Source organism: Rhinolophus sinicus, linkage group LG03 (genome assembly GCF_036562045.2).
Source record: "Rhinolophus sinicus isolate RSC01 linkage group LG03, ASM3656204v1, whole genome shotgun sequence".
In the NCBI taxonomy this organism is placed as follows: Eukaryota; Metazoa; Chordata; class Mammalia; order Chiroptera; family Rhinolophidae; genus Rhinolophus; species Rhinolophus sinicus.
This window is the reverse complement of record NC_133753.1, coordinates 89,844,187-89,863,928: the sequence shown is the minus strand read 5'-3', so window position 1 is coordinate 89,863,928 and position 19,742 is coordinate 89,844,187. Positions and strand designations below refer to the sequence as shown.

Below are 19,742 nucleotides of genomic sequence, written 5' to 3'. Positions count from 1 at the left end.
CAAACCTATGATCCATTTTGAGTTAATTTTGTGAGATGTCAGGCTGAGGTAGAAAAAAACAAACTGAAAAGTCAAAAATAAGGGAAGAGAAAGTCAATTTAATGGGGTAACACTTAATCACTAAAAGTAAATAAAAATGCTACTAATGAAATGAAAAAATTTATGATATTAAATGACAAAAATTGAATAGCTAGGATTTCAGCATTATTAAAAATACGTAGAATCAGAAAGTACAGAAGTCAAGTCAAAGAAACTGGATTCCAAAGTAAGATTTCTTACCTACATGCTGACTCAGTGCCTGAATAACGTTTGTGGCAGCAGCATAGATGCCTGGATTCTTGGAATTCAGATTGTTATCTACTATTGCTGGAATTAGCATGTTGATTATAGGAGATAAGTTGTCTCTAAGCAAAGGAATCATTTTGTGCATTGTTTCTAAAGCCACCAGATTTACTTTACTATTGGAATCATGAAGTCGAGATTTAAAAGCATCAAAAATCTGAAAGTAAGTGGTAAATTATTTAAAATGAAATACTGTTTATAGCAATTACATTTAAATTCTCTTTGGCATTTCATAGTATTTCTCCTTTGGTATACTGTTTAAACACACACACACACACACACACACACACACACACACACACACTTTACTTAACCTGAATTTAGAAAATGGAAACTTTATAAGAATTTGGATGACAAACCTAAGTGTTGAATTTTCTTACACTGAAAAGAGAAGGCTTCAAAAATCATCCCAAAAGACATCCTAATAAATTAAGGTTGAGAAATTTGACTCAGTAGGCAGATGACTTACTATAACTGTGATAAAAATGCCGTTTTCTGGAAAGTGCAGGTTAGCTTAGCTAACTCTAAGAACTTAAGAAAAGTTCCCATTTTTATTTGTAGCAGAAGTAGACATGTAAGTTTTACTGTAGAGATTTCAGTTTAGGTTTCTTATGAGAATTTTAGATGCAATTTTAGAGTTAAGTTTTTTATTATTACCTCTTAATTAACAATTATTCCTTGCTCTTCAGAATTCTTAACTTTCATAAATAAAACATATAATAAAGTTGAAGGCTAAGCAATTCTTAAGTCATGTCAGGTGAGCGAAAAGCTATTCTCTCAGGCTGAGACTATTAACTAGTAATTCCTGATATACTGTGTTTCCCCAAAAATAAGACCTAGCTGGACAATCAGCTCTAATGCGTCTTTCGGAGCAAAAATTAATATAAGACCTGGTATAATATAATACAATATAATACGTGGTCTTACATTAATTTTTGCTCCAAAAGACGCATTAGAGCTGATTGTCCGGATAGGTCTTATTTTCGGGGAAACACGGTATATAATATTTTCATGTTAAGAATAATCTTCCCAAGAGATTTATTCAACAGATTTCAGAAAATGTAACTTTCTGGTTCCTATTAGATGGTAATGTGGTACTTTTCTTCTGAATATTAAAAGACATCACCACTGGAAATAAAAGAGTAGTTTTAGTATGTTTGCCAAGTTTAATGTACATAATACAAATTTTAAATAGAATTTAATAAATTACTAACAGAATTAACTAAACTAAACAGTAGTGAAGCATAAATAGTCTATGCTCTAATACCACTAACATTTATTATTATCTCTCTATTACTTCTTGTTTTCCTAAAGGTAGATATATAAATTAGTATATTTAGATGTCTATCCTACATATGAAAATTTTTAATATATATTCTGAAGTACTACCAAGTCTCTTAAATCCTCTGCTTTTTAAAACATTTATCGATTCACTCAACATATATTTACTGAATGCCAGGTTTCAAGATCTTTCAAGGAGTTACCATCTAGTGAGAGGATTCATACAAATAAGCAGTTATTTTCTTACATATTTTTTTAAACTTTTAAAATTTATTTTATGTGTGTTTTCCCAGGACCCATCAGCTCCAAGTCATATAGTTGTTTCAATCTAGTTGTGGAGAGCGCAGCTCACAGTGGCCCATGTGGGGATCGAACCGGCAACCTTGTTAAGAGCACCGTGCTCTAACCAACTGAGCTAACCAGCCGCCCTTTTATTTTTTTCCAATTACTTTGAATTGTTCTACCGTGTTTTTTAAAAAGCAAAACCTAAGCAATCCATTCTTTTCACTGTTTATTTTAACAACTTAAAATTATATATACAAAATACTAAGGGGCGGCCGACTGGTTCAGTTTTTAGAGCGCAGTGCTCATAACCCTAAAGTAGGGGGTTGGAGTCCAACATGGGCCAGTGAGCTGCATCCCCCCCACACAACTAGATTGAAAACAACAACTTGGCATGGGGCTGGTGGGTCCTGGAGAAGCACACTGTTTCCCAATATTCCCCATAAAAATTAAAAACAAAACAAACAAAAAAAACAAGTAAGATTTAGGGCAACTTTTTATACTAATAAACTTTATTAGCGATTGACTGAAAAGGAAATTTAATTTTGACCTGTCCTTACCTTCACAATGTTCCCAACAACAAGCTCTTGACTGTTTTCAGTATCTGATAAAAGCTGCTTAATCCCACTAATTCGGTCACGAAAGTCCTTTGCATTCAATAAACCGGTTATGACTTTAACGTACTCAGCACTTTCTAGGGAATTACGGGGAACTGATTTTCTGTTGACTTCACGAATTTCAGTTACCTCGCTAAAGTAAAAAAGAGGTAAATTTAATTTCATGATTACTTTCCTATTAAAAATATGATAATCCTCATTATACATTCACTTTTTAAAAAATTCACAAAATGATGTAATCTATAGCCACAAGACCTGCGTTGGTGATTTGCTAGCAGGACTCACAGGGTTCAGCATGTAGTTTTACTTATGGCTAAGATGTATTACAGCAGAAGGATACAAAGCAAAATCTGCATAGGGAGAAGGTGCCTGGGTCCAAGTCTGGTGGAAACTAGATGTAAGCTTCCATGGGTCCTTTCCCAGTGGAGTCGCACAGTACAAACTTAATGCCTTTAGCAACAAATTGTGACAACACATGTGAAATGTTGTCTAGCAATGAAGCTTATAAGATAGTTAGTGCCCAGGGTTTTTACTGGGACCTGGTTATGGCTGGTCCTCTGCCTAGGAAGTACCACAGTCCCCCACTCCCAAAAGGAAAGCAGGACTTCAGGATAAACCACATTGCTTGCTCAAATAATTTAGGCACAGTAAACTATGAGTATAACGCACAGAATAAAATAAAAATCATTTATCCACAATAATAAATAAACATTTGAATAAATAAATACGTGGGGGAAAAGTGGCAGTTTTTCTTTCCAGAAAAATTCAATAAATGTAGAATGGATAAGGGAAATAATAGATCACCATTAGATTAAAAAAACCACAATAATTGCTGTAGGCAAGCTCTATGAATGGTTGCTAAAATTAGTGTGCAAATATATGATGAAAAATAGAATATTTCAAAGTATGCCAAGATATCTATTATTTACAAAGGGAAAAATAGTAACTTTGTAGTGAAGAAACCCAGTAGAAACCACTTTCACCTAGTGATCAAGGTTAAGATTTTCAGTAATAAGACATAACATCATCCACTTCGTGAAACGATGCACTGAGAAGGACACAACATCATTTTTGTCGTATTCTTGTCAAAAATGCATAATCGAAACAAACTGTGAAAAAATATCAGATAAACCGAAATTGAGAGACATCTATAAAATAAGTAACTGGCTAGTAAAGTATTTAGAAAAAGCCTGAAACACAGTATACTCTCAACACGTGTTAGAAAAGCATTTTTTGTTGGATGCGAAAAAAGATTTTTGACCGAAATATCTGTTCCAAGTTCTTAAGTGGTTATATCTCTTTCCTTTTTTGGGGAGGAGAGGCGGGGGGTAATATTGGGGAACAGTGTGTTTTTCCAGGACTCATCAGCTCTAGGTCAAGGCGTTGTCTTCAATATAGTGTGGAGGGCGCAGCTCACTGGCCCATGTGGGAATCCAACCAGCGACCTTGGTGTTATGAGCGCTGTGCTCTAACGACTGAGCCAACTGGCCGCCCGTGGTTGTATCTTAATGTGGGAAAATGGCAGGTTCTGACTTAGGCCTGGAGGAGTACGAGGTTTTGCATTTCTAATAAGCTCCTAGGTGATGCCAATGTGGCTGTTCTGTGGACTGTACTTTGAATAGCAAGGTCCCCAAAGCATATACTGTCACATGAATTTTTCTTTTGTAAAATTTACTGTTTTAGTTTATAAAATATTTCAAAGATGTACAAATACAGAAAATATAAAATATACTTATGTATTTACTCAGGCAATTTTAAAACCATGTTTAAAATATACTTAAAAATATACCAGAGATCATAATACTTGTGAAAGATTTTTTTAAGTTATACAATCAAATTATTAAAATGTTGCTAGAGCTTAAACAGGTGAGACAACTGCATATACAATTACATTTGTAAACATTTTTAAAGTAGTTTTTTTACTGGTTGGCGGTATTATAGGTAATTGGTTAAATTCTTTTAATGTTTGTATTTTCTAAAGTTTTTTTTTCTTAACCATAATTATGTATTACTTGTATAATCAAGGGGAAAAAGTAAAGGCTATACATTTTTAAAAAATCAGAATTGTCTAACACAGGTCTAATATCGACAAGTTCAATAACACTAAAGCTTTACTAACGTTTAACACACGTAAAAGCCAGTTGCTGTGAGTGTATAATTGCCTTATTAAATCTAATTACCTCACACTTTCTAAGTCCTCAACAACTTTTACAACTCCGTTAAATTTTGACAAATACCCCTGAGATACCTCATGAAAACATCCAAATGAGACTACCACCACCAGGGAATAATTTCTCTAATGATGTGAACTATCAAATGAACCTACCTTTCGGCTGAATTGAAAACATCTCTAGAAACAGATGATGACCTAGTATTTCCAACACCACCAGTATGAGATCGTCTTCCTTTTGCCGAAGGAGTATCTAGTGGTAAATCTCCCAAGCCCTATAAGTAAATATAAAGAAAGACAGTGTAATAAAAGTCTTAAAACTAGTAAAGTGAAATAACGCATAAAATGTAATTTTAATAGAAACCATTATTGATCATTTTTAAGATTGAAAGTATTTTATTAATCTGCTATGCTTATGCATTAAAGGGCATCAGGTATACAGAATACCTTGTGAATAGTAGTAAATTAACAAAATATGTGACCAATTAATAGGAAATGATATTGGCTTGGTAAAAGTGTTTAACATTTTAAAAATTAATATGCTATATGTTATAACTACTCTTCTTAAAGCTTAAAATCGATATAGAAAATATGCATATATTACATAAACAATGAATTCCTATGGAACACCAGTGTGAGATTAAACATTTCGATAAGAACTATTTAAAACCTTTTTTTCCCTGATACTTGAAATGATTCACAAATATAATCTGCCTCATTTAAGTAAGATATTTTTTGCATGCTTACTTTAATAAGTTCTATAGGAATTAAGCTAAAATCTTTAGCATCAATAGGCAGAAAAAAATGTTCTGAAATGTGTATTTACCATACACCTTTGAAATATCCTTTCATAAATTAATCAGAGAAGAATAACAAATTATCATATTATCAGAGAATAACATAAACTAATGTAGAAAAATTTTATATTACTAAACATATTTTTTGCAAAAAATAATATGTAAATGGAGCACTTTTTTATAAGACAATGTCATGTTTTATTTCACTTGGTATTCCCTCAGTCACTGGTTTCACAGACATTTCTGAATCCCATTATCTACCAGGATAAGTAAGACCTGGGGCTTCCCCTCAAGGAGCTCCCTATCAGTGCTCTGCAGTGTGGTGGGAGCTTGAATAGTGGGACATGAGAGGTAAATAAAGCAGGCACCTAGCATGACGAGCATCACTATCCTCATTTTATAAAAATAAAAATTCTGGTTAAAGAAATGATGTGCCTAAAATTATATATACGTAATTGCTAATTCTCAGAGTTGTGATTCAAACCCAAGTCTCATAACTCCAATAAGCCACACTACATTCTACCAAATATCAGGTTTCTGTTCAATAAACATTGACTGACACTGGGAATGTCTACTTAGTAATACAGTTGCTGAAATGCCACTGTAGATACATTCTAAACGGTTAACAGAAATAATCGAAGAAGTAATCATTCTCTCCTTTACCTTCCTGGACAAACTCTGCTTTGAAAGTTGTTTATAAAATAAACTCTTTCCACATACCTTTTGCCGTAAACTTTTAACAGATTCCTTAATATATGGCAAATCTTTAGATGGGACACACTTTTCAAGCATTTTATCAAAGTTAGGATGACACATCATTAGAAAAAGCATCTTTCGACCATAATACCTATAGATATTTGAGAAATATGTAAATAATTTTACATATTTTAACAAGCTCAGTTTTTGTCCTTACTTTTCAACAGAAAAAAACCTATCAACATCAAGATTACCATCCCTATTTTAAGTAAGTACTGAAATTTAGTTACACTAATTGGACTAGAGAGTATAGCATTCTCTTGCCAGCCACCTTTTAAAAATACTATAGCTATGTATCAGATGAAAAGCCAAAAGCTTTGATTCTATTTTTCACCCTAAGGTTTGTATCAAGGCTGGCACTTGGCGGAATTGCAAGTTAGGAGAAGTCTTATGGGAGTCCTGGGCTCCCTGCCCAGTGACCTTTTGCTGCTTATCTGCTGGCCAGCTGTTTAGGCCTGAGTTGACCTTCCTTAGGTTCTGTCTTTCTGACCTATCTCTTTTTTCCTAGCGACAACTTACCTGGGTTCCAATTCTTCAAAAACCTATTCTCTGCTACCTAAATACACCTAAAGTTAGTTGATAAATTGTGGTTGGTATATTAATGAATATGTAATGCTCTGCAAACTAGGATTTTAATGTTCTATGAATTTTAAAAGAATTCTTTCAGGATAATACCTTAAACCAGGATATCATTCTAATGGTAGAACCTTCGATATCATGGAAGTGTACATTGGAGATATTTTTGGATAGAGTGATCTTATAGTATCTCTTAACAATACAATATTATTATTCTTCAGGGAGGCTTGGCCCTAAAACAAATTACAGTTATCTTTTTGCCTACAACTTAGAATATGTATACGGGACTAGAACAGAGAAGGCAAGGCTTTTGAGAAGGAGGGGTATAGGATGATCTCAGTATCACCTGTATCAACCAGACTCTCAAATATAATGAAATTACAAAAAGGGAGATAATATCAGCAAACAAAAATTACTTTTTCTCGCCTCACAACCAGAATAATGTCTATACCCAGACAGGTAGCTCCTAATCAGTTATAGTTTCAAAGATGATTCTAATTTTTGGCTCAGAATGTTAAGGATATAGGCTTACTAGAGGCCCTAATGATATGGGAATGGCCAAAACAAACAAGCAAGCAAGCAATAGGGACACAAAATGGGACAAATATCAAAACTGGAAAGTTGTAACCATTTTATAATTTTAAAACTACAAATAAAAATCTAAGAAGTGACAAATGGATTATGAGATACTATGCCATTAAGGAAAGGTTAAGACACAAAACCACCATTATGAATGTTTTCTTCTTCCTAACCATTCTACTCATATTACGCTCCAACCCTACTAAGTTGTTTTGAACATTAGTGTGGTGTGCGGAATTTCTAAAATAGTTCCTCAAAGATGTCCTGCTCTTCCAGCATTATGTTATGTTATATGGTACAGCGGACTTTAAGACAGGGAAATTATCTGGATCTCACCTAGTCACATGAGCCCATAAAAGCAAAGAGCTTTCTATGGCTGGTAGCAGGCAAGGAAGCCGGAGAGATTCTAAGTACGAGGAGAATTTGACGTGCTGTTGGCTGGCTTGAAGTTGGAGGGGGCTGCCTGACAAGAAATTCAGTGGCCTTCGGAGCTGAAAGAGGACCCTTGCTGACAGTCAGCAAGGAAATGGGGATCTCAGTCCTATAACCACAAAGAACTAGATTTGGCCAACAACCTGAATGAGTTTGTCAGCAGATTCTTCTACAGAGCCTCTAGATAAGGGTCTAGAACTGTCATCACCTTGATTTCCACCCTGTGAGACCCTAAGTAGAAGCCAGTTGGGCCATGCCAGACTTCTAAGAAACAAACAAAAAAAAACCCACCAAAACAAAAAGCTAAAAACCAAAATCTGTGTTGCCTTAAACCACTCTATTTGTGGTAATGTCACACAGCAATAAAAAATGAACACACTTACCATCTATATTAGCTTTTGGTATAATGACTTCACAAGATTAACTCGTTACCTAAATTAAAGTAAGGGGCATCTTTGTCTTAAAATGTTAAAAATTTGATATCCTTCTTACTTTAGTCTCTATGAACTCAGGGTTCTCCCTCTCCCCTTTTAATCTAACTTCACATAAAACTGCCTTAATCGTTTAGATTTTGTGTGGAACGTTATCAATCACCCAGTCCAACCTTCCTGATTTTATAGACAAGGAATCAGACTAACAGAGGCTGAGTAACTTGCTTAAGGGCAAACAGTGAATGGGGCTAGGAATTGAACCTAGACTTCTGACTACATCCAATATTTCTGTCACCACAGCTATTGTACCATCCACATCTTATTTTGTCATCTTTCTCGGAATGTTCTTAATCTTCATAAAAATGTTCTTCAAGCACAGACAGGAGTCAGAAATTCATGGAGTTTTCTAAGTGCAGATATCTCATGCTTCAGCAGATATATGCTCTTCATTTTGCTATCCATTTTTTCATGTGCACCTATTTCCTTGATTTTACCTGACTGGTTGAAAAATGTATCATTTTCCCCTAAACTCACTGCCTTACATTTGCCCACAATGAAGTTCTTCTGCCATTTTTTGCCCACTCACACAGTCTTGTGCCGTTTGCATGCAGGCCCTCCCTGTGACATGGCATCTCACTTCCCGGAAGTAAGTGGTGCCATCTGTAAGTCTGGAGAATGCCCTGTGCACTCCCTCAGGATCACTTACAAACTGGTTAAATAAGACCGTCCTCCAGCACCAATCCCTGGGGATCCCACTTATCCATTTAGAAAAATGTTCATTCTTTTCAAACCTTCATTTCTTTCTTTTAAGTCCTTATACTGAGAGATTCAGCATATATTATTAGCAGCTATTCACCTGGTTTCTTGTGAGCTGTCCTGAGTGAACTTAGCGGCGGCTGGTAATATACGGTCAGCTAAATCTTTTGCTCCAGATAAAATACGCTCTGGTTCCATAAATTCCACCACATCTGATAAGTGCTGGGCTGTACATCTTCTTACTGCAATGTGTAAATGGCTATAAGGAAACATGGTCAATTAAAACAAAGCTGATGCACGAACAATTTTCCAAAGATATACCTTTAAAGTTAGTTAAATGATTAAACTACTCGGAAACTTCATCACCCATGAAAGTTAAAATGACAAATTATTTGCTTTGGCTACTCCTCACTAAGAAGTTAAAAACAACCTCCCCCCAAAAACGTCCATCACTAACATTTATTTAGTTCCAGATCTATCAATGCAGGTAACATGATTAGAATAACAATATTATTCTTTGTACACTCAGCACTTAATCACACACAAATTATTTAAATAAATGTTTTTCAACTGAGATAATACTGAGATCTGCTTGTTTGTTGTACACCCCAGATTACAAAGAGCTGCATTTCTAGTTTAAGGACATATCAATACTATTCTGAACATTACCTTTGTCCTCCATTGATAAGAGAAACAACTGCACGTGCAGGAGTTACGTTGTTGACCATAGCTCTCAACGCTTTGTCAACATCTTCTCTTATAAATGTATTTGATTCTCCTGCCTTATGTAACAAAACCTTTACTGTAGTATCTAGTTCTTGATCCATGCTCTTTTTCAGATAAGTGAAAAGATCACTTAAACACACCACAGCAGCGCGAGAAACTCCAGAGCGTAAATTTTTCACCTAAAAAAAAATGTCCAAAATGTACATTTTGCTGATATTCTGAAAGAAAACCAGTAATAATGACTTTGAAACCAAATTTACTGTTAAGGTAACATGTTTTAATATGTATTATCTTGTGTCTTAAATATCAATATTTAATAATTTTTTTAAGTATTGCAAAGTACGGTATAAGTTATTTACATATAAGTCTACTCATATCATTTAGTTTGGTTTCTTTAAAGGTCAAATAAATGTGGCATATTTAGTCTTTGTTATTCAAACAATTCTTAGCTCAGCTCAAAATAAGTTTACCTCTTGAACTACTGCAAAATTTGTTTCATGCAACTTTGTGTTCAATATTTCAGAATGAAAAGCAGCTAAGCATCTAATAAAATTCAGTCCCTCAATTTTCTTCTCCCTATAGGAAAAAGAAAACAATGAAAAAAAATTTTATTAAAATAGAGCTCAACTGGAATAGGATGTCTTCTTTTGTGTGTATGAAATATTGCCAATGAGGAGACCTTGACTATTTTCCGTTATCATGTAGGAATCTCAAATAAAAAATATGTAAAGTTTCAGTTGTTCTAATAGTGCTCTTTCATTATTCAAAAGATCTTTTAAGAGCCCAAAGCACTATGGACAAACTAAGTTCCTTTGTAAATAAACAAACTAAGTTCCTTTATAAATAAAAAGGAACATAATTTTTCCCCTAGTAAGAATGCCATATTCTTTCTAGAGAACAGAGGGAAATGAATGGCAAACAAAAGGTAAAGGAAGAAGTAAAACAAAAATGGAAGGAGAAACGTAACCACCTGTTACATTGTTGGTGAATATATAATCCAAGAACAGAAAACCACCACCTGGTGGATCTGTAACTTCTGTAACTTACATTTCTTTTTCATTATCTAACGTAATGAGCCAGAGGAAGGGTACGTGTATACTAATGTACCCAAGAGGGTGGATTCAAGTGGGATTTAGATATAACATTTCAAACTTGATGGTTTTCATATTGTGGGTTTGAAAAATGTGAGCTGAGTTTCCTTAGTTGGTAGTATTAATGGTGGTTATTTTTTTAAGCATTTAAATCCTCTGAATAGTTATGGAAAACAGAAAAGACCTAAGATGCCAAAGTGGTAAGAGTAAACCTATTTAACAATTAGCTGGCTCAAAATTTTCATTTTTTGGATAAGCATAAAATAGTTTACAGTTACAGTTTAGATGCAGAAATAATCCGATTCAATGCACATAAAAGTAAATAGAAAGTAGAGTCAAGAGACAGGGAGGTATAAAAAGAAATGAAGAAATAGTGACTGAAATTTTTCCAAATTTGATCAAAACTATAAACTTTCAGATCCAAGAACAAACCCCAAACAGGATAACCACAAAAAAACCACAACATGGAACATCATAATCAAATTGCAAAGAAGAGTGTTAAAGGGATATTCTTAGAGGTAGCCATAGGACAAAATAAAGGCATTACATACAGAGGAACAAAGATAATAATTGCAGAAGACTTCAGGTCAGAAATATGAAAGCCAGAATCCATAAAATCTAAATGCTAAATGTAAGGAAACAAGCAACAAAAATAATCAACTTAACAAATCTTCCATTACAGTTGGAGATTCAAAAGCCCTTCCACAGCAATTGATAGAATAGACAGGAAATCAGTGAGGAGATGGAAAACTTAACACTATCAATCACTATCAACAAACTTTAACTACTTAACACTTATAGAACACTATAACCAACAACAGCAGAATGCAGATTCTTTTCAGTTTATGTGAAACATTCATCTGAAAAAGAAAACATCTGTCCTCATGGATCTTACAATGACAAGAAAATAAAACACAAGGTCAGGTAGCAATACGGGATATTAAAAATAAAGCAGCATAAGAGGATGGGGGGAAGAACACTATTTTAGTGAGGGTCAGGAAGGAAGGCTTTTCTGAGGCAAGTTAGACACATTTGACAGGTATCTGAAGGAACGGAGAGAGAAAGTCATCGGGAAAGTGTTCAAAGAATGAAGTACAAAGATCTTGAAGTAGGAAATGAGCTTGGATTCAGGAAACAGCCAGGAGACTAAAGTGAATAAATAAGGCAGAGCATGGTAGGGGGTGAAGCTACAGAATGAAGGACCCTGTAAGCTACAGTAAGTTTTAAAAAATTGTTTTTTTCTAGTGTATTAGGGAGCAAGCCACTGGAGGGTTTTGCATGGGGGAATCCCATCATCTGATTTATGTTTTAACAGCATCACTCTGGCTGTTGTACTCATACACTGGAAATAATGAATGCATAGAAACTGGTGATGACACCACTATAGCCAAGTGACAAGTAATTGTGACTTAGATTAGAAGATCAGCAGCAGAGAATGCAGTAAGTAATTGGGTGCAGAGTATGTTTTGAAAATAGAGAAACTGATAGAATGTGAAAAAATGAGAAAAGGTCAACACTTACTTAGTATGAACAACAAAATGTCCATGGAGGGCTATTAACTAAACTGGTGAATACTGACAGAGAAGGAGATTGGGATTTGGAGAAGGGGAAATACATTGTTTTAAGTATTTTTGCATCTATGTTCATGAGATATACTGGATATCATTCTGTAGTTTACTTTTCTTGTCTTTGTATGGTTTTGGTATCAGAATAAAAGTGGACTAGAAGAATGAGATGGGAAGTACTCCAGCCTCTTCAACGTTCTAGGGGTGTGTGTAAAATTGATTTCTTCTGTAAATGTTTGGTGTAATTCACTAGTAAAACCATCCCAGCCTGCAATTTTCTTTATGAGAAAGTTTTAAACTCAAATTCAATTTCCTTAATGACATTGGGTTATACAGATTATTTATTTCTTTTTGAGTGAGTTTTGGTAGTTTGTGTACTTCAAGGAATTTGTCCATTTCACTAAGTTGTCAAATTTATGGGCATAAAGCTGTTTATCACATTCTTTTATTATTTGTTTAATAGCTGTATGATCAGTAATGATGTTCCTTCTTTCATTCCTGATGCGGTCATTTGTTTCTTCTCTCTTGATACATCTAACTAGAGGTTTATCAATTTTACTGATCTTTTCCAAGAACACACTTTTGCTTTAATTGATTTTTTCAAAGAAAAATTTCACTGCTTCTATTTTCTATTTTGTTGATTTCCACTCGATCTTTATTATTTTCTTTCTTTGCTTATTTTGGGCTTCATTGGCTTTTCTGTCTCTAGTTTAAGGTGAAAGCTGAGGTCATTGACATAAAACTTTTCTTCTTTTCTAATAGAGATGTTACAGTAATTTACTAGCTACATCCCACAAATTTTTATATGTTTCATTCTTAATTCCTAACTAATTTAATTCTACTGTAGTCAGAGAACAAAACTTGTATAATCTGAACCCTTTTAAATTACTTGTTTCATGTTCTAGAGTATGGTCTCTCTTTTTTTTTTTTAACATTTTTTACTGGGGAAGGGGAACAGGACTATTGGGGAACAGTGTGTACTTCCAGGACTTTTTCCAAGTCAAGTTGTCCTTTCAGTCATAGTTGTGGAGGGTGCAGCTCAGCTCCAGGTCCAGTTGCCGTTGTTAGTTGCAGGGGGGCGCAGTCCACCATCCCTTGCAGGAGTCGAACCGACAACCTTGTGGTTGAGAGGATGTGCTCCAACCAACTGAGCCATGGGATCTCAGCGGCAGCTCAGCTCAAGGTGCCTTGCGGGACTCGAGGAGTTGCGGAGTCGAACCGGCACCCTAGTGATTGAAAGCCCACTGGCCCATGTGGGAATTGAACTGGCAGCTTTTGGCGTTAGGAGCACGGAGCTCCAACCACCTGAGCCATCGGCCGGCCCTGAAAGAATATGCTCTTTCTTGATAAATGTTCCTTGTGGACTTGAAAACAATGCAAATTCTATTGTTTCAGGTGGAGTATTCTATAAATGTCAATTACGTCAAGTTGCTCAATAGTGTTCAAGTCTTCTGTATCCTTACTGATGTTCTTTCTACTAGTTCTAGCAACTAATGAGAAGATGGTTGTTGAAGTTCTAACAATAACTGCGGATTTGTTTATTTCTACTTCCAGGTCTACCAGTTTTTGCTTAATGTATTCTGAAGCTCTGTTATATGGTAAATAAATGTTCAGGATTGCTATGTCCTTTTGATTAATTACCCTTTATTATAAAATGACCTTCTTTATTCCTGATGGCATGTAATTTTTAAAATGGTACTCACAAATCTTGCCCCCCTGGTGAACATGCCTGTATAATACCCTTGCCTTGAGGGTGCATATGATGGGATATCTCTTCCCTCAATCATATTAAATTATACGGCAAAAGGGATTTTGCAAGCTGTCCTACAGCTCACTGATTCTCTGTTCACATCTTTCTTCTAGCTTCTTTAGCACATAGATTAGAATTATAACTATAGTCATAATGTCCTTGTCTAATTGTCTCATCTATATCATTTTTTCATTAGTTTCAATTATTTTATTTGTTTTTCTTCTCATTATGGGTTGTATTTTCCTGCACTTTAAATGCCTGGCAATTTTTTATTTGATGCTACGCATTTTACCTTAGATATTTTTGTATTCCTTTGAATATTTTTTAACTTTCTTCCAGGACGTAGTTATTTGAAAAGTTTGACCCTCTTAGGTCTTGCATTTATGCTTTGTTAGATGGGAGCAATCCAGTCTTTAGCTTAGGGTTTATTCATTCCATAGATGAAGCAAAATTCTTCTGAGTATTCTACCCTAAGCCCTGTGAATTATGAAGTTTTCCATTCTGCCAGTGGGAAGAGGAAGTATTCTTGGCCTTGTATATGCTCTAGGGATTGTTCCCTATAACTTCTTAGGGGGGCCCTTGTCCTGGTTTCAGGTAATTGACTCACATGCATGCCCTGACCAGTACTTAAGCTAAACATTTCAGAAGAATCCTCTGAAGGCCTCTGGAGTTCTTTGTGGAGCTCTACCCTCTCTAGCATTCTGTCCTGCAAACTCTAGCTACCATGGCTTTCCCAAACTCTCAGCTCCAGCTCCATCTCTGCTGATACCTAGATGGTTTTCCCTTCCATGAGCTGTGACCTGAAAACTCTCTCCAGAAAGGAAGGCAGAGCAATTGTATGGCTCACCTTGCTTATTTCCTGTTTCTCAGGGATCATTATATCTCATTGCCTGATGCACAATATTTTGAAAACCACTGTTTCATGTATTTTGTTTGGTTTCTTTAGTTCTTTCAAATGTGAAGTTAAATCTAATGCCTGTTAAATGGCAGGAAGTGGAAGTTCCAGAGTTCTGTGTTGGACATGTTAAATTCAAGATGTCTATTGGCATCCAAGTGGAAGTTTCAGGAGGCAGTTGGAGTACAAGACTAGAGCTCAAGAAGATACCAGGAATCCAGATATACATTTATGAGAAATCAGAGTGTGGATGAAATTTAAAGCTGTGGAACTGAATGAAATCATTTAAGAAAGGAGTTAGCAAACTATGGTTCACAGACCAAATCTGACCCCATCAGATTTTTTTTAATTTGTAAAGTTTTTTATAAGTAAAGTTTCTTTGTGAGTAAAGTTTGGTGGAACAAAGCCATACACATTTGTTTTCATATTGTCTAAGGCTGCTTTTGTTCTACAACAGCAAAGTTGAGTCGTAGCAACAGAAACACCTGGACTCAAAAGTTTAAAATATTTACTGTCTGGCTCATACAGAAAAAAATTACCAGCCTGGATCTATGGAATAGATGGAGAATACCAGTGGACTGAATTTTGGAATACTCCCCAATTTTGAGGTAAAAAGAGGAGAAGGAATCAGAAATTAATGAAGCAGAGATCACTGTCGAGGAAGGAACAAGATGGCAGATTAGTCCAAAGGAAAAAGAAAAGAAAAGAAAAGAAAAGAAAAGAAAAAAAGAAAGAAAGAAAAAAGAAAAGAAAAGAAAGAAAGAAAGAAAGAAAGAAAGAAAGAAAGAAAGAAAATACTGAAGCAGAGTAAGAAACAAGAGACTGAATTTTCCAAGGTGAAATGAAAAAAGTGTTATCAAGAAAGGAGTGTCAACTATATCAAATGTTGCTGAAAGGCAAAATAAGATGAAGACTAATAAATGACCAGTGTAGATTTAGCAAAATGGTCACTTTTGCAGTTTTAGTGAAGTGGTAGTCATGATGGGGAGGGTTGAAAGCCAATGAAAGAAGTTGAGAAGAGAACATGAGGTGAAAAGGTAGAGACAATGAGTTAGTCCTTTTAAGAACTTTTTCTTTAGAAAGGGGAGGAAGCAAATGTGAAGATGTGCGATTTTGGCAGTTTTCTTAAAAATAAAAGATATTATAGGACCTTTTATGTTGATAAATATGATCTAGCAAAGAGGCAAAACTGATGATAAGGTGTAGGATGGGGATGGAGAGAGATGCTGAAGGAACAGGGGAAGGAATGGGATGAGGGCAGCCAGGGGAGGCTCAAGTTGAAGCAAATGGGATGCCACTGTCTGTCTGTTTCCCTTCAGGTATTAGCTGGGCTGGCTGGGGGGCTGCTGCAGCTGTGGTAGGAACACGTAAGTATTTCCAGGATTGCTGTAGGATATACTTCACAGAGAAACATTTGGAGAAATGGTGATATTTATATTCCAACATCAAAATGTTTGTGTAATCCGCAATAAAGCTAAACTATGTCCTTGTGGTATATAATTTATAACATAAATGGTAATAAAGTATTATTAGAACCAGAGTTCAGCTACATTGATAAGCTGAAAAAAACTCAGACTACCTAAGAACAAAAATAATCACTGCTAAGACTATTTTAATAGGAAATGTTTTAAGGTTCTTAATTAAAAATTTACAGAAAACGTTTACAACTCAGCTCAGTTTTAACAGTGGTGAACTTACCAATCCTCATCAGCTAAGAGCTTCAGGGCTTCCGTCAGCGCTATTTCTGGTTTAGAAAATGGCCGTAGTTCTGATGACTCCATTATTTCTGGACTATGAGTGACAGAAGGTATCCTTTCTTTATACTGTGGAACAGCTCCAGGAGATGCTTCACCTAAAACAAAAAAAAAACCACTATTAAATAAAGCATCAAGGAATTTTGATACAAAGGGATACAAATGGCATTCTGATTAGATTCTATGAATATTTCTTATAGAAATTAGTATTATTAGGTTAGTCTCCAACAAAATTATAATACCCAGATACCAAAACTTTTAATTTAAAACTTTACTTTTTATATATAAAATTATTAAATTATGCTTAATATAAATATATAAGTGGGTTTTCAGTCATGAGTCATATAACAAAGTCTAGCTTTAAGAACTAAAAGTCAGTAAGAAGCATATGATCCCATTTTGTAGAAACATGAGGATATATACCGTTTTACCATACAACCAATAAGTAAAAATGAAGCTTCATGGCATCTCCACGTAAATTCTAGTTGAATTCTAAAAATAGCAATTTTTGCTATTGGTATAGAGTTAATAATATATTATAAACCCTAAGTCTATGTGTAGTAATAAAAACGTTTCTTCCATAATCAAACATTTACTAACTGCTGTCCAGATGTAAGGCATTGCCCCAGATGTTGGGGAAACAAACATACCATCATCCCTGAGTGCTCAGGGTTCTGCCCTGAGGGGGCTGCACAGTGTAAGCCGCTGGCGGTCAAGGTATGAGAAAGGAAAAGATCAAAAAGATCAAAGAGAATGCATAATGGCTTTTGTAAATAGGTAAAGATTTATTAGCCATTTTTTCATGTTAAGAGATATTTTTAAAAAGTAACAGGCACTAGAAAATGATCATCATAAAAGCATTTATCAACCATGCTATTTGTAAGAAAATGTAATATGAAACACATGAGATACACAAACATAAGGAATTTCACTTGATGCTGTATGCTAATTATGTATTCAAATGCATTTAAAATCCAAAGGCAACAAGGTATTAATGATATTAGTTAACAGTAAATATTTTATGCCAGATCTCCTGATAACTTCTTTACAAACTTTACTATATTCTCTCAATAAAGTTGAGGTAGATTCTCTCATTATCACTATCTTGCAGCTGAGAAAATAATCGAGTTTAGAGGCTAAAAAATTTATTCAAGGTCTCACTGTTAATGAGTGGCAAAGGAAGGACTTAGATCTAGGTCCAGTCACCTGTGATTTCATATAAAGACGCCTAACAAAATTCCTGCTTTCCAGAAATTTATCACATTCCTAACACGAAGAGGTACTCAAATAGATATGGTATGCTGATTACTGATAAATTAGTACCAGTTTTTGCTAGAGTATATCATACATGAGGAAGATGATGTGACAATTAAAAAATATAATAAACAGACCTAATTTTATTTTTTTGATGATTCAAATGTATCCTCAGTAAGTTTCATATATAGGCCTGATATGTATAAATAAAATGCTCCAACTTTGGAATTTCACAACCCAGAAAGAATAGCAAATACAAAACAGGATTACTAGCTATCACTGACTTAAGTTCTTGCCTAGCATTGTGCTAAGTTCTTCATTTACATGATCTCATTTGATTCATTCAACATCCCTATGTGATAGTTATTACTCCTACATTACAGATGAAGAAACTGATGCTAAAGTTTTAAGGACCTCTTCTCTATATGGACTCATTATGAAATAGATGCAGATAAACACCAAAATTTCAACCTTAGGGTTATAACAGTATCTTTACTGTTTTCATCTGAAAAAAAAATGAAACAAAACAAAACATTACTCTGGAAAAGGAGGTATACAGAGTATCAATTTAAACCAACAATGATCAAACTAAGCTGTTCTTTTTTTTTTAATTTCCACTCTGTTATAGACTGATACTTTTATAAACTACAATAAAAGTGTCATGGCAAGGTCAAACTGTTAAAATAGTTTCTAAAAGTTTACTCTCACTGCTTGTATTTATCTCATAAGCATATTCTTCTGTTCAAATAATACAAGGGCAGTTTTAAGGAAGCACTCTCCTTATACTTCCTAGAAACAAAATCTGAGAAGCCTCCAGTATAGGTGAAAATCACAAAATTAGTTGATGTCTCTCGCAAGAATGAATACTTAAAATATATGATTTGTTACTGTTTACACTATTTGCTACTATTTGTTCTTCTATTGCTACTCTTAACTACTGGTACAGGTAAGAAGTTTTGTGGATTTTTCTCCCCGTAGATTTTATGACATAAATAAATAATGAAATTATTTGACAATGCTACTAAACCAGCTTAAAATTCAAGAAGGCCTACACTCAACCAGTTCTTAGGGCCATGTTTATCCAGTAATTTTACAGGCCAACATCTCTCATCAGGCATACTCTCAACAATTATTAGTTTTAAGGATACATAATTTTTTCTCGTTTTTAAACAAATTTTATCTTACTTTTTAAATTGAGGTATAATTGACATATAACATTATATTAGTTTCAGGTGTACAACACAATGATTCGATATTTGTAGAGACTGCAAAATGATTACCACAGTAAATCTAGCTACCATTGTCACCATACATAGTTAAAAAATTTTTTTTCTTGTGATGATAACTTTTAAGACTTACTCTTAGCAACTTTCAAATCTGCATTACGGTATTATTAACTATAGCCTCCATGCTATGCATTACATCCCCATGACTTATTTATAACTGGAAGTTTGTACCTTTTGACTCCACCCATTTCAAACCACCCTCCATCCCGCCACCTCTGGTAACCATCAATCTGTTCTTGAGGATACAGAGTTTTTAAAACTTTTCTACATTTCTTGCATTATAAAAGAAATGCAAGCTAGGAAGAACCTCAGACATTCATCTGGTTCAAATCTCTTTTATATTTATCTTTGAGAGAGGTCAAAGTATGTTGTCCAAGATCAGATTTACAGATTTATTTTTTT

General features: G+C 34.6%; 1 protein-coding gene across 4 annotated transcripts in view; it reads right to left on the bottom strand.

The window, feature by feature from the left end:
- The window catches only part of TOGARAM1 (TOG array regulator of axonemal microtubules 1), a 68,465-nt gene that overhangs the window by 3,557 nt on the left and 45,166 nt on the right, over positions 1-19,742 (bottom strand). For 3 of the 4 annotated variants that reach the window (XM_019751713.2, XM_019751712.2, XM_019751714.2), the window contains 8 exons: positions 16,745-16,898; positions 10,216-10,321; positions 9,689-9,924; positions 9,120-9,278; positions 6,210-6,336; positions 4,849-4,967; positions 2,466-2,655; positions 280-499 (listed from right to left, as the gene is read on the bottom strand). In XM_019751713.2, coding sequence (XP_019607272.2) covers positions 280-499; positions 2,466-2,655; positions 4,849-4,967; positions 6,210-6,336; positions 9,120-9,278; positions 9,689-9,924; positions 10,216-10,321; positions 16,745-16,898 — 1,311 coding nt within the window. Of the gene's footprint in view, positions 1-279; positions 500-2,465; positions 2,656-4,848; positions 4,968-6,209; positions 6,337-9,119; positions 9,279-9,688; positions 9,925-10,215; positions 10,322-16,744; positions 16,899-19,742 lie in introns of those variants that run through there. The other variant, XM_074328185.1, reaches the window with a different exon arrangement.